Genomic DNA, 13,926 nt, shown 5'->3' with positions numbered 1-13,926 from the left:
TTAAGGGGAATTAAACCCAAAGGGGAATTACTTTTGAAAAAGGCCGTATGAGGGACACAAGACTGGGAGAAGCTTCTCCGTGCTAAGTTTGCAACAAGGAGTCCAACAACAGAGGCTGTTACATCTACTCAGCCTAAAGCCTCAGGCAGCTTGAAGACTTAGAAAGCTCGAAGCCGAACAAAACCTCAGAGGCATAAATACAAAGTGACTGGCATGTATGTAAAGGCAGGTAGCCCAGTGTTAAGGATCAGCTTAGAGACAGAAGAAGAAAGATAACTCTCTGCACTCAGTGTTGCTTCAAGTTCTTTTAAATTCGGTTTTCTAATAATAGTGGATTTTTCAAAGAGAAAAAGCCTTATTTATGTGAGAGGGGAGTGCTCCGGTAGGGGGAGACTGAGCAAAGATTGGTTAAACATACTCACCCAGTGGGCATCCTTAAGTGATAAGATCAGCCTTTTGACAACTTAATAACCACCTTGAAGATGAATGTGCAGAAGCCAACCTACCATTTGATAGTAAATGAACAGGGAGAAGGAGACTTTTGATCATAGAAAGTGAGACCTTTCTGGGCCTCAAGTTGCCCTTGGAACTTGAACACGTTCCCCGGAGGTGCCCCATCAGGCGCTTATCTGTCCTCCTTCTGCTCAAGGGACCTGAGTGAGCATGAGGCTGCCTTGTTACGCACTACTGACAAAGAAAATACACCAACAGCTTTCTGTTTCCTTCGGGTCAGCTTTCTGAGGGATGGGAGCAGCTATGCTATTAACATTACACGAAAAAATTTAAACATGTGCATCTAAAAAACATATGTGCATGTAACATTTAGTGAAATCGCTCGAATTTTATTTTAGAGATTGTTGTATATGGGGAGGCTTTTTCAATGTTTAAAAACAAAGCCATGCTCCCTATTCTGGCTGACGAAACAGAATCCCAGTGGAGGTGAAGGACCTCGTACCTCGGCGTGAGCGTGCCCTCCCAGAAGGTTGGCTTCTTCCCTCGGGTCACGCTGTTCCTTCCATTCCCGATCCTGTTCCTCTGGCGATGGGTCGTGTTCCTCCTCCAGATGTTCAGCCTGCCCGACCTGTTCCATGGCCTCCTCTTCCAGGGCCTTCCTGTGCTCCTCTTCCACCTGACGCTCCTCCGGCTCTCTGGGTTCCGCGTCCTGATGGTTCAGCTCTGCTGGAGCCTGAAATTCTGCCTCCTTCTGGGTGGGAGGGTAAAGTTTTGTTTCTTCTGTTCTTCTAGGAACAGCTTCATGTGTCTGCCACACATTATTATTCCGAGACACCTAGGCCAAGCACATCACTGGAAATGACCCTCTTCTACTTTGAAAGCAGTGATACAACCTGTTTATTACCATGTCTATGGGGTTACAACATAAGCAAAATCTTGGGAATCTAGAAATACACAGTCCTGACTGAAAAGTATGGCTGCAATGGAGTCACTTAACTCTTCTCACTGTGTCATCTCACCTATAAAATAGAGATAACATAAGTAAAATCTCATCGTAGGAAGCATACAAATAGTAACCTAAGAGTAAAGCCTATACATGACCACATTGCAATCTAACTTCCCTCAAAAGCAATCTAACTCCTGTTTTCCTTTAGAACAAGGAAAAAAAAAAAAAACTCTCAGACTTCAAGTGATGAAGTGCTTACATGATTTTCTTCAATGTAAACTTTGTTTTCAATAATATTTGAAAAGTGGGGTGCCTTAGTGGCTCAGTACAAAGAGCATGCAACTTTTGATCTCAGGGTCATGAGTTCAAGCCCCATGTGGGGTGTAGAGATTACTTAAATAAATCTTAAAAAAAATAATAATGATTTGAAAAGAGAAGGACAAGGGCTTCTGGGTGGCTCAGTCAGTTAAGTATCCAACTTTAGCTCAAGTCATGATCTTGAGATCCGTGAGTTCGAGCCCCACATCGGGTCTATGCTGACAGCTTGTGGCCTGGAGCCTCCTTCAGAGTCTGTGTCTCCCTCTCTCTTTGCCACTCGCCCCCCCCCCCCCCAACTAGTGCTCTGTCTCTTTCTCTCTTAAAAATAAACATTATTTTTTTTTTAATTTAAGAAAAGAGAAGGATAAGATGATATTGAGGATGAGTTGGGTTTATTTTTATTAACTAATAAAAAAAAGATGCCATTACTAATAGACATCCATGTTAACTAAAAATAGTGCCCATTAAACCATACAATAAAACATTTTTAACATATTAAAGTAGCATCTCTTCATAAATCCAAGGAAATATTTTGTAAATATTTTGTAGTGTTAATATAGAAAACTCTGAACAACAAAAAAGACATGTTTTGTGTTTTGTTTTTTTTTTTACAGAAAATTCCTCTTCAAAAATTGGTTGATTTAAATTGGTTTTCCCAGATTGAAAGTTTCAGAGATTTCCATTTGATCTTCATTACTTAGAAAGGAGGGGCAAAAAAGAAATGATAAAATATCGTAAGAAAACGAATCACTCCTTTCCCCCTTCCCACCTTCTTTATCAGAAAAAATGACTACTTTGGTCAGATTGTTCTTTCAAACTGAAATAAATGTGAAGCCATCTTCTTAAATTGGCAGAACTATAACTGAGAAACTGGACTGTATAAATAAATAAATAAATATTTCTGCACAGTGAAGGAAACAACAAAACTAAAAGGCAGCCTATGGAATGGAATAAGGTATTTACACATGAGATATCTTATAAGGAGTTAGTATCCTAAATCTATACAGAATTTATCAAACTGGGGGTGGCTGGGTGGCTCAGTAGGTTAAGTGTTTGACTTTGGCTCGGGTCATGATGTCACGGTTCATGAGTTCAAGACCCACATCAGGCTCTCTGCTGTCAGTGCAGAGCCTGTTGGGGATCCTCTGCCCTCCCCCTCTCTTTACCCCTCCCCCTCTTACACGTGTGCTCTCTTTCTCTCAAAAATAAATAAAAGCATTTAGAAAATAAAAATTAAAAAAAAAGAATTTATCATACTTAACACCCAAAAAAACAAATAATCCAGTGAAGAATGGGAAGACAAGAATAGACACTTTTCCAAAGAAGACATCCAGATGGCTAACAGACACATGAAGAGATGCTCCACATCACACATAATCAGGGAAATGCAAATCAAAACCATGAGGAGATATCACTTCACACCTGTCAGAATGGCTGAAATTAACAACACAGGAAACAACAGATGTCGGTGAGGATGTGGAGAAAGGGGAACCTTCTCACACTGTTGGTGGAAAGTGGACAACAGCATGGAGGTTCCTCGGAATTAAAAACAGAACTACCCTATGACCCACAATTGCACTACTAGGTATACCCAAAGGATACAAAAATACAGTTTTGAAGGGGTACATGCACCCTGATGTTTACAGCAGCATTATCAACAACATCCAAACTATGCAAAGGGCCCAAATGTCCATCCACTGATGAATGGATAAAGGGGATGTGGTGTGTGTGTGTGTGTGTGTGTGTGTGTGTAATGGAATATTACTCAGCCATCAAAAAGAATGAAATCTTGCCTTGCAATCATGTAAATGAAGCTAGAGTGTATTAACGCTAAGCAAAGTAAGTCAAAGACAAATACCACATGATTTCACTCATGTGGAATTTAAGAAATAAAACAGATGAACATATGGAAAGGGGAAAAAAAAAGACAGAAGGAAGCAGACCATAAGAGACTCTTAATGATAGAGAACAAACTGAGGGTTGATGGAGGGAAATGGATGGGGGATGGGCTAGATAGTGCTGGGCATTGAGGAGGGCACTTGTTGGAATGAGCCCTCAGTGTTGTATGTAAGTGATGAATCACTAAATTCTACTCCTGAAACCAATACTGCACTATATGTTCTGTATGTTAACTAACTAGAATTTAAAGAAAAATCTGAAAAAAGAATAAAATAAATAAACAAAAGGAGGAAGAAAGTCCTCTCTCAGACATCTGAAGACAACTTTTGGAGATGTATGTCTTACCAATGTCCTCACGTACCTGGCGTGTTTGACATAATACTGCCCTAGCTTTACATGAAGTATTTCTTTAAAGTGCTTTCAAACGTGTGCCATTTATCTCCATAGCACTTCTGTGAGAAAGCTTCCAGCAGATAAGTACTCTCTCCACCTCACAGATGAGAAAACTAAAGGTGTGAGTCATTACAAGATTAACCCAGGAAACTGGTAGTCAGACTAGGATAAAGAATAGAACCGATCCCCAGGCCAGAGATCTGGTCATGTTTTCTTAAGTTAAAAGTAACCACAGAAGACACAGAGGGTCCTGTCTATACAGGAATGCTCTGCATGACTGAAGATTTCCATGAAGTCTGCTCCTAGCAACTTAAATATTCCCATAAGATGGTAACTCAGGGCACAGCTTCTTGAACATTTGCTGTTAAAACCAACTTTTTCAGGGGGAAAGATAGTCACATGTGCTGTATTTATTATGCATGTAATTAAAACAACTTTGTAAGAGTTAAGGATAAGGGTAACCCTACTTTTGATGTCTCGCTTAGGAGATATTTTTTAAGTAAGGCTCAACTTTTATGAAGAACAGGAATACAAAAAAACAAGTGGATTAAGAAACTAGCACGCATACATTTGGTAGTTTTATAGAGACCTCTTAAATACAATTTTTGGCTTGTTCTCTGTGGACCCAGAACTATACTATCAACCCTAATACTTGAGTGGGCTATCACATAATATCCTTATGATCATTTAATCTTATCACTCTGCCCCCTAACAACCCAAATGACATGAACAGAAAAAATAAATAAATAAAAAACTCAGCACAACAGCTCCTTAAAAAAAATAAACCCACTTGAATAAACAAAGTTGGTAGAGTCTTTCCCAGAAAATATTACAGCAGTTCTCAAAGTGTACTCCCCAGACCAGCTGAGTCAGTTAGAAATGCAGGCCTCATCCCAAAATAACTGAACTGGAAATTCTGGGCTGGGGCCCAACTATTTGTGTCTTAACAGCCCTGCTGGGGACTCTGATCTATGCTAAAATTTGAGAACCACTGTTCTGAAGGAAGGGTCGGCAATATTTCGAGCAGTTCACCTGATGACAGCTTGATGGGGAAAGTGACCCCACCACAGAATACCAGTTCACGCCTCTTACCTCCCGCGGCTCTCCAGCTGCCTTCTCCCTCGCTGTGCTGTCCCTGTGTGGAGAATGTGTCACCTGGGTAACATTCTGCTGCTCTGTTTGTTCTGGTTTGCGAAGGCTTGGGATCCGATTCAAAGTATCTTTCAATTGTTTATACTCTGCAACTTGTGTCTGTGTATAAATTGCACAATTGGATGCAAATTGTACAATTTGAGGAGGGAAAGAGATACATTGTTCATGGATGGACATTAGGGTTCACTGGAAGACTAGACTAAAATATTATACCGAAGTACAAATTAGGAAAAATATGCAGATTATTTCCATGCATTAGCTATTCTTACTTGGACAAGCTTAACCATTTTTAAGCACATGCAAATGAGAATTAGACATAAAGGGAGCAGAGAAAAAATATCTAAGACAGATGTTAGCTTCTCATGCTATGTTAAACAGTCAGAATTTTTATAAATAACTTCCTAGTATAAATATCATTATTAAAAGACAGTTTGCAATCAGTTTTACAAGCATTAAAAAATCTGTTTAAAAATTCACATAATTATATAAATACAAGTGCAGATATCTTTTACCAATATGGTCTAAGTAATGTTTCTCAGTGGAAAGGAATCATAAGCTTAAAATAAGCAACTATATAGATATACATATAAAAACATTAGCATATATATATGTATATATATATAATCGCTCAGACCACACCCTTCTGCCCATCAGCCTGTGCTCAAATACGGTCCCTTACTTTCCAGAATGCTTACGGTATTGTGCTCTGAAGATTTAGAAAAGGAATAGCATAGGCATGAAATGAGCCTAGATTTTTATTCCTCAGCTGTGAACCTTTCTTCTAAGGTGATAAAGGCACTACTGTAAGTATTAAACTACAATATACTCTTATAGCTGTGTCTGTGTATATGTGGTGGTGGTCTGTGTGTGTGCATGTGCAATATTTTTAACACAAGGAACTAGAAAGGCAGAAGAAAAATCAAATACCTTAACTAAGAAAATCAAGAGACACTGCTCATACTTAGCTCATCACATACACTAGCACTGTTATCCCAAAACAGAGATGCTGTGTGTGTAAACACACACCCACGTAAACACAGACAGAGAACACAGCAATCTTTTCTGAACAAGTTTCCCAGGCAGTGTGCACAGTAGAGCAGGTGAGTGGAGGTGGGAGTCCAGCCGGCACCCCACTGCCCCAGCCGTGCACCCTGGCGTAGTGCTCTTTCACCCCAACGAAGAGGGGCCTTCTGAGTTTTTTTTTTCCAATTCACACAAAGGTGAAGAAGTTTTCTCACTAAATCTATCTCAGGGGAGCGCTTCCTTATAATTTGTACAAAGGTATGCCATATGGCTAATGATGGCCCTTATCCCAGAAATCTATCAAAACATTTGCAAACCAACTTTGGAGGTTAAAGGAAAAAAAAAAAAAAAGACATCCACATAGTGATACTTTTAATAAATATTTCTCCTTTCTCCTCCTCCTAGATACATATTTGAAAGCAGTAATGCTGCAGCTGTCAAATATTAGTGTGCACTGAGAATAATGGAAGGATCATGTTAAAAATGCAGTCTCCTGAGCCCCCAGTCTAGAAATCATGACTCGACCGGGTGTGGGGCAAGGCCCATGGAACTGTGAAGAGGGAAAGTCTCCAAAAATGCCTGCTTACAAGTTACACGTGACCGTGACGTCCGCAGGCCCTAAACTTGAAGCTCAGATCTGGTCTGGTCACTGATCTTGGGCCAGCTATTTCATTTCTCTTTGACCTCACTTTATTTAGCTATAAAAAGGACACAATGTAATAACTCAGTAGACTGTAAATATTAAATAAAATCCTGTATAGAAGTTCTTATGAAGATCCCTGGCCAACTGCAAACTCAAATTCTACTCTATTCTTGCTTTCTCTGCACTCAACTACATTTAAAAATCAGGCTGTCAAGACCCGTTCTGGTAAGATAATTTACGTAAGAAATGTAGGTGCCTGCAGCAGTATTTACTTTCTAAGGAGAGCCAGGGAAAGTACTACTATGGGGATCAGAGGGGGGACTCTAAGTGCTGCACCTAGTTCTGGCATAATGATTTAGGGGGTGGGGGTGGGGTGGGTGGGGGTGGGGCTGCAGTTCTCATCAAAGGGGCAGAAAAGATTTTTAAAGAAATAGAATATGATACGTAAGCTACATAAAAATATTTTTTTCTACTACAAAATCTTGTCCACAACACTCCCAGCAAGCTTACTACGCAATTTGGTTTTGGTCATTTGTAAAATGCATTTTTTACTTACATTTCTCTGGATTTTCAAATGGTTGCTTAGCCTAATGTCTGTGGCCATGATAGCACACAGAATACTCAAATTGGTTTGTCACGTTTTTCAGCATGAAAAACAGCCTCAAATAAATTCCTGGTAAAAATGTTATAAAGAAGGCTTTGAATGAAATAATCTCCCAAAGTCAATTTGATTTGTACACATGTGAAAAGTTACCACACAGCTACAGTTTCAGAGGGAGATACTCAATGGCTACCTTGAAAAGGAGTCCCACAAATGCAGATGCTATAGTCTCTAAGACGGGCCAGGGACCAGCATATTACCTTTCTTATAATTTTATAAAGACAAGAAGTAACGCATAGTCTCCTGAATTGGACAGATAGTTGGTGTTCCTCTTAATTCTTCCAACAGAAAAAAAAGTGCAGACCCAGTGACTAAGCTAGCCATTTCTACTGGTTTGCTTCTACTAGAAAGCTGTAAATCAGTGTGGTACTGCCTTAAAAAGCTCTCCGACACTTGTATTTGTTCGTTTGTTCATTCAGGAAATATCCACTACAGGCCCGCTTTGTGCCAGGGACTGTTCGAGGCTTTGAACAAATGGACCTTACGACTCTTGTTTTCCTTCTCCACTGACATGAGATCTCTTATTTCCTGTTAATTTGACCAACAATTCATAAGCCTAGTCCTAAAAGGAGTGTCTGCAGGCTGGAAAGCAGAAGTGAGGGAGGGAAGGATGGAAGAAAAAGTCTGACAATTATTTATTTAGGTAGCTACCATCATAAAATCCTATAGATCCCACAGGAAGAGTCATCAAAAGGGCGGAGAGCGGCAGAAGACCAGATACAAGGGATGATTTCTGTAGTTTAAACAAGTATTAGACCACTGCATGTAGGGGCTGCTGGAGAGTAGAGATAGTCATAGGTACCACACTACCAGTGCAAAAAATCATCATCATCATCATCATCATCATCATCAAAGGCTTATTTAATATTCTCTTGATTGAATTTTGAAAGCATGCAGGATCCTCAGGATCAGGAGAGCTCTGTCCTAAGGAACTTACTGAAGATTGGCTTGTGAGAGACTACATGCATAAGGAATTTGGAAAGGTTAAGCAGACTGTAACAAGAACCAATAGAGGCTGCTACCCTGCTAACCTGCGCAGCAGCTAGTGCACTCTTGTGGTCTTCCAAAGTCACTACAAGTTGTTCGTGCTCGGAGAGTAAATTCTTATGCTGTTGCTACACAAAAAAGAATTTTACATGTTGACATTTAACATTCTAAGACAACTTCTGCTTTGGCTGACAGCGGAATGGGCACCCACACGCAGCTTGCCTGCCTGGCTGCTTGTTGTTCTCATAGCATTTGCTAAGTTCAAAAATCATCGTAGAGAGAAGATTCTACGAATGTAGTATTCTGAAACCGACAATGTGCTTGCTACCTCAACGTCATAATCACTAATCGCTTCTCGGCCTTTTGGCTAAGATCAAGTGTGGTATCAATATCATAATCACGATGAAATCAAAATCAAAGGAACATCTCATTATTAATAAAACTTGGGAAACACAAAGCTTATTAAAATGCAACCATCTAGCAAAAGAATCATCTCAGTACGAACGAAAATGCATTTTCAGACCATCCTTTAGGTCACGATGCAGAAGTGATAAAAGTACTGGGCACACTCCAGTTTGCGCAAAGCCCAAAACAACAATGTGGATTTGTAATGCAGGTCAATTAGGGAATAACATCTAAAGACATTCTGCAAAGTAAAGCAGGCCAATAGTAAACAGTCAAATGCTCAGTTCTGTTTTACCTTGACGTCTTGAAGCTGTGTGTGCATGTCTTGGTGCGCTTTCCTTAGTTGTCTATTCTCTTCTCTCAAATTGTACACGGTTTCTATTTTTGAAAAAGAAAATAGTGCCTAAAGCCTTGAGATTTTTCTGGCTTTTGATTCCATTAGTTTCATATCTGAAACTTCACATAACTATTTTTAGGATTTGTTTTTAACTTTGATAGTATAATAGGCCAAATCAACCAAAATTATATCATTTGGGGATGTGGCATGGGTTCAGCCGGACATTCCAAAACAATCTGGTTTGATAGTTTAAATACTTTTAAAGAAGCTACACAGTGTAGAAGTTAAGGAGTTGTAATTACTCAGTAGTTAAAAAAATGACGTATTTCTGTTACTAGGCAAGTCCTTAGGAATAAAATGTAATGGGCAGGAACAGTATAAGATTTGAGTCTCTCCACAAATTAAAAAGAAAGTTATCAAAAAGTACAAATCCTCCTTCTATAGCATGAATAATTTCCACAGACCCCAAAGGGTATTTCAATTACAAAGGCAACTCAAGAAATAAGAGACAGAGAAAAATCCCACTTACCTGTTGAAAAATTCTACATATATTTTCTTTCCCCTACCATTGAGTTCTTGACTGATGCAAATTCTCCCACCAATAACGAAAGGACAGTTTTCTCCAGGGCTATAATGTGAGACTGTGGCTGTCCAAGTAAAGTCCTGTAATCTCTCCAATCTCAAGCCTACTGTTCAGGGAACAGCTTCAGTGACTTAAAGATTCCAGGCCCAGCTCTCTTACCCTCCTGGTGATTTTCTCACTTTCACTATATCTGGGCATTAGATGCTATGAACTGTTAGCTCCAGGGCTGAATCTAACTCACATGAGTTTTTTCTTTTTTTTTTTCTCTTTTTTTTTTTTTTTTTTGGCCCCTGCAGTGTTGACCTATGCAGAGTGTTCCACATTTGAACAGTTGTCACCCCTCAAAAATCAAGAATCTGGGTCTACTAATATTTGGCAACATGAGGCCAAATCTCATGTGACAATACTCAGCAGAAGTTGAATGGTGACAGGATGACAATATAATTCATTTTTCCATGGGAGGTACCTTTGAAAGTGAAAGGGGATGCTGTTAATAACAACGCTGAGACAGCAGCTGTTAAGTCTGCACATTGCTGGGCAAACCACCCGAGTGGCAGACAAAACCCTAACTCTGCAGCGTGGCACCCAGCGCTGAAGAAAGTGCCCATCACCATCTCTCACCACATTTTCTGTCCACTTTTACTCCTATATAGTCCCTGCCTAACCCCCTGAGCTTTGGACTGGTGATTGGGTTTAGGGCAGAGATCAAGAACAGGGTGGGAAGGATTTCGACTCAAAGGTCAAAACAGGACACCACTGGCAATCCAAGGACACCCTAAATGTGTTGTTGGCTGGATGGGGGCTTCAGTAGACACACACGCATACACACATGCACATGCAAACATGCATATACACGCCTACATGCATGCACACACACAACACCCAACCCACTTGCTTATAAAGGAGTTTTGGATTATAAACTTAAGGCAGTTGCCTCTGTACTTTAACTGTATTGAGTTATTTAATTTTATTAAGCCTCAGTGCCTTCATTTGTTAAATTAGGCTAAACACAATGCCTAACTTACAGGTTGTTATGAGAATTAAATAAAAATAATCGCATGAAGAGTTTCACCTGGTACCGGCACATGGTAAACATTTGCTGAGTGCCAGCTATTATTTTAACAATAACAAAAAGAATACTTACTTAAACTTATATGCTCCCAGCTCATCTCCCCAGGATCCTAAATTCCCTTCTGGTATCACATTAAACTACCACAGACTGCCTGGATTATTCACCTTAGTTGCCACTAATCTGCATCTATCACAGTATGCTTTAACTTACTATCTAAAGCTTTTATCCAGGAATCATAATCACACAAAAGTGCTGATGTAAAAACTGCTCATAAAAGTGTCATCAAAGGCATCTTCACACCCGACTGTTCAAGGCCTCTGTGAAATTTCTTCCAAAAATTAATTGATACCACAAATACGTACCATTCTCTCTCACCTCCTTCTCTTACTCTCTGTTTCTCCCTCCCTTGCTCAACACACAGTGTAGGTATACTCTCTCTTTCTGATGATGAGAACCCTATCACTTACTGCATTTCCTTTTCTGTCCTGGCTGCCAGCAAGTTGAGACCAGGTTACAAGGCTTGCGTTATCTTAGTACACAGAATTCACATACATGTGTCCTTCTCTTTGCCATGGTTCTGATTTATCACTTCTGTATTTAATTTGTTAAAACTCTACTCTACATGAGCTTTATTTCAAAGAAAGGAATACAGAGTAGACACAAGAAAACATGATTTATATTACCTCTGAGAAGACTTTTCTCTGTTATCTTAATGACCCCCACCATCTGCCATATCACCAACAAGCTAACGCCCCTGCCAGTCTACACCTTTTGGGTATCATCTGCTGACACCTGGCCCCTCTCTCAAGACCACCTGAACTCCTTGTAAACGGCTTCTATGGCTACCTAATTCCCATGTGCCTTTTTGCTGTAACTTATTATTTTGAAATACTTACAGACAAAACATTGCAAAAAAAAAAGTACACAGAGGTCCAAAGTATCCATCACTCAGCTTCCCTCTATGATGATATCTTATATAAAATCAAAATATTGTTTGGTACAGTATAATTAACTGGGCCACAGGCCTTCCTTGGATTTCACCATTGTTTTTGCAAGCATTATGTGCCTTTTTACACCAACTCTCGCACTCCAAACTTATTTAGCATCTGAAGAGCTGATTGTAGAATATTTCCCCTTTTAAGAATTTACATGTACTCAGAGAAGTGACACATATTGCTTCATATTAGTATGAAAATGCTTCATGCTGATGCTGATTGTGTGTCAGTAACTGTTCTAGGTGCTGTACATAAATCATTTAATCCTCACACGAACCCTAGGAGGTTGATAACTTGTTATGAATACCCCAGTTCTACAGACAACGGCAATGAGGTGTGTGGTGATTATACAGCCTGTCCATGGTCATGTAACTAGTAACTGAAGAGGCCAAAATTCACCAGGGCACTCTGACTCTGGGGCCTGAGCTTTTCAGAGCTACTGCTAGCAATCAACAGGTAATCTTTTCGGCCCCTTGGAGACTAGGAAATGCACGGGGCAATTCTGATCATCACAATGACCATGCAGCATTGCTGGCATTTTGTGGATAGGGGTCAGAGATGCTAAATATCTTGCAATACACATACAAAGAGAACTATCTTACCCAATGAGACCAACGCGCCCCACCAAGAACCACTAAGTATTCTAGGGCGCCTGGGTGGCTCAGTCGGTTGAGCGTTCAACTTCAACTCAGGTCATGATCTCACAGCTCATGAGTGTGAGTCCCGTATCGGGCTCTGTGCTGAGAGCCCAGAGCCTGGAGCCTGCTTCGGATTCTGTGTCTCTCTCTCTCTCTCTCTCTCTCTCTCTCTCTCTCTGCCCCTGCCCCGCTCACACTCTGTCTCTCAAAAATAAATAAACGTTAAAAAAACAATTAAGAATCACTATTGTATTCTGTTTCCCTAAACATTAAACACAAAGAGATAAAGATAAATGTGAAACATTACAAAGAAGTAACCACATGTGGGGGCGCCTGGGTGGCTCAGTGTCCAACTCTTGATCCCGGCCCAGGTTATGATGTCACAGTTCATGAGACTGAGCCCTGCTTCAGGCTCTGCATTGATAGCACAGAGCCTGCCTGGGATCCTCTCTCCCTCTCTCTCTGCCCCTCGCCGGCTCACACTCTTTCTCTTCCTCTCAAAATAAATAAACTTAAAAAAAAAAAAAAAGAAGTAACCACAGGTAAGTGTGAATCAATCGCCATGTAAAACAACAAACAAAATTCTACTGTTTTACAGAAACATTAATATGAGCAGTTATGTCCACATAAACTGGCTAATTAGACTTTCAAATACCTTTTAGCTTAGAAAGTTCTTGCTCTTTCTCTTGCTGCAGCTGCAGGTATTTCTGCTTATGGTCATTAAACGTCCTACTGAAGTCTTCTCCTTGCTTGCGATGTTCCTCCTCCAAGTCGCTGTGCTGTTTCTTCAGCTCCTCATGTTGACTCTGCAAAGATGAGAACTTGAGCAGAGATGTGTATTCCCTAAATTATCCCACAGTCTATAGCCTTTCTCTCTGGAGAAAGAACAGGTGAAGTAGCAGGTTCTGTCTTCCTCAGGTTGCTTTTAATTTGGGCAGTTCCCCTCCATTTCCCTTACATTTCAGATCAGTGGCTTGGGATCATGGCCAAACATAATTTTCTCTTTAATTTTTAACATCGGTAAAACAACAAGAAGTCAGAAGTCAGCAATGGGAGATGGAAAGGGGCGGGGGGAAGGATTTGGGGAAATTCCCAGGGGTTCAAATTGCTGCGGAGACAAGGTAAAGATAATGGAAAAATTATCCCTCCACAGATATTCCAGACTTTCAATCTAATGTTTTCTCAGCAACATTTTTTATTTCCCTTCCTTACTTTTCAGCCTTCCTGGCAACTCAGTTTAAAGAAAAAGGGAAAAAAAAAGTGATATTTTTCCCTTTGGGGGAAGTAATAAATCTTATTTACCTTACTCCTAGTTATAACACTACACTGTAATCATAATCTAGGTAAATGCTACAATCTCCATATGCTTAATGAAAGGATGGTCTGCTTTAATCCATGCACTGCTTTCTTGATCCAGGAAA

General features: G+C 40.1%; 1 protein-coding gene across 4 annotated transcripts in view; it reads right to left on the bottom strand.

The window, feature by feature from the left end:
- GOLIM4 (golgi integral membrane protein 4) overlaps positions 1 to 13,926 on the bottom strand; it is a 78,862-nt gene that overhangs the window by 15,769 nt on the left and 49,167 nt on the right. For 2 of the 4 annotated variants that reach the window (XM_027061478.2, XM_027061477.2), the window contains exons 5-9: positions 13,161 to 13,311; positions 9,176 to 9,258; positions 8,520 to 8,603; positions 5,102 to 5,260; positions 956 to 1,288 (exon numbers count right to left, since the gene is read on the bottom strand). In XM_027061478.2, coding sequence (XP_026917279.1) covers positions 956 to 1,288; positions 5,102 to 5,260; positions 8,520 to 8,603; positions 9,176 to 9,258; positions 13,161 to 13,311 — 810 coding nt within the window. The remainder of the gene's footprint in view (positions 1 to 955; positions 1,289 to 5,101; positions 5,261 to 8,519; positions 8,604 to 9,175; positions 9,259 to 13,160; positions 13,312 to 13,926) is intronic. The other 2 variants (XM_027061480.2, XM_027061479.2) reach the window with 1 other exon arrangement.

This window comes from Acinonyx jubatus, chromosome C2 (genome assembly GCF_027475565.1).
Source record: "Acinonyx jubatus isolate Ajub_Pintada_27869175 chromosome C2, VMU_Ajub_asm_v1.0, whole genome shotgun sequence".
Lineage (NCBI taxonomy): Eukaryota > Metazoa > Chordata > Mammalia > Carnivora > Felidae > Acinonyx > Acinonyx jubatus.
The sequence above is the reverse complement of the archived record's forward strand: the minus strand, read 5'-3'. Positions and strand labels throughout refer to the sequence as shown.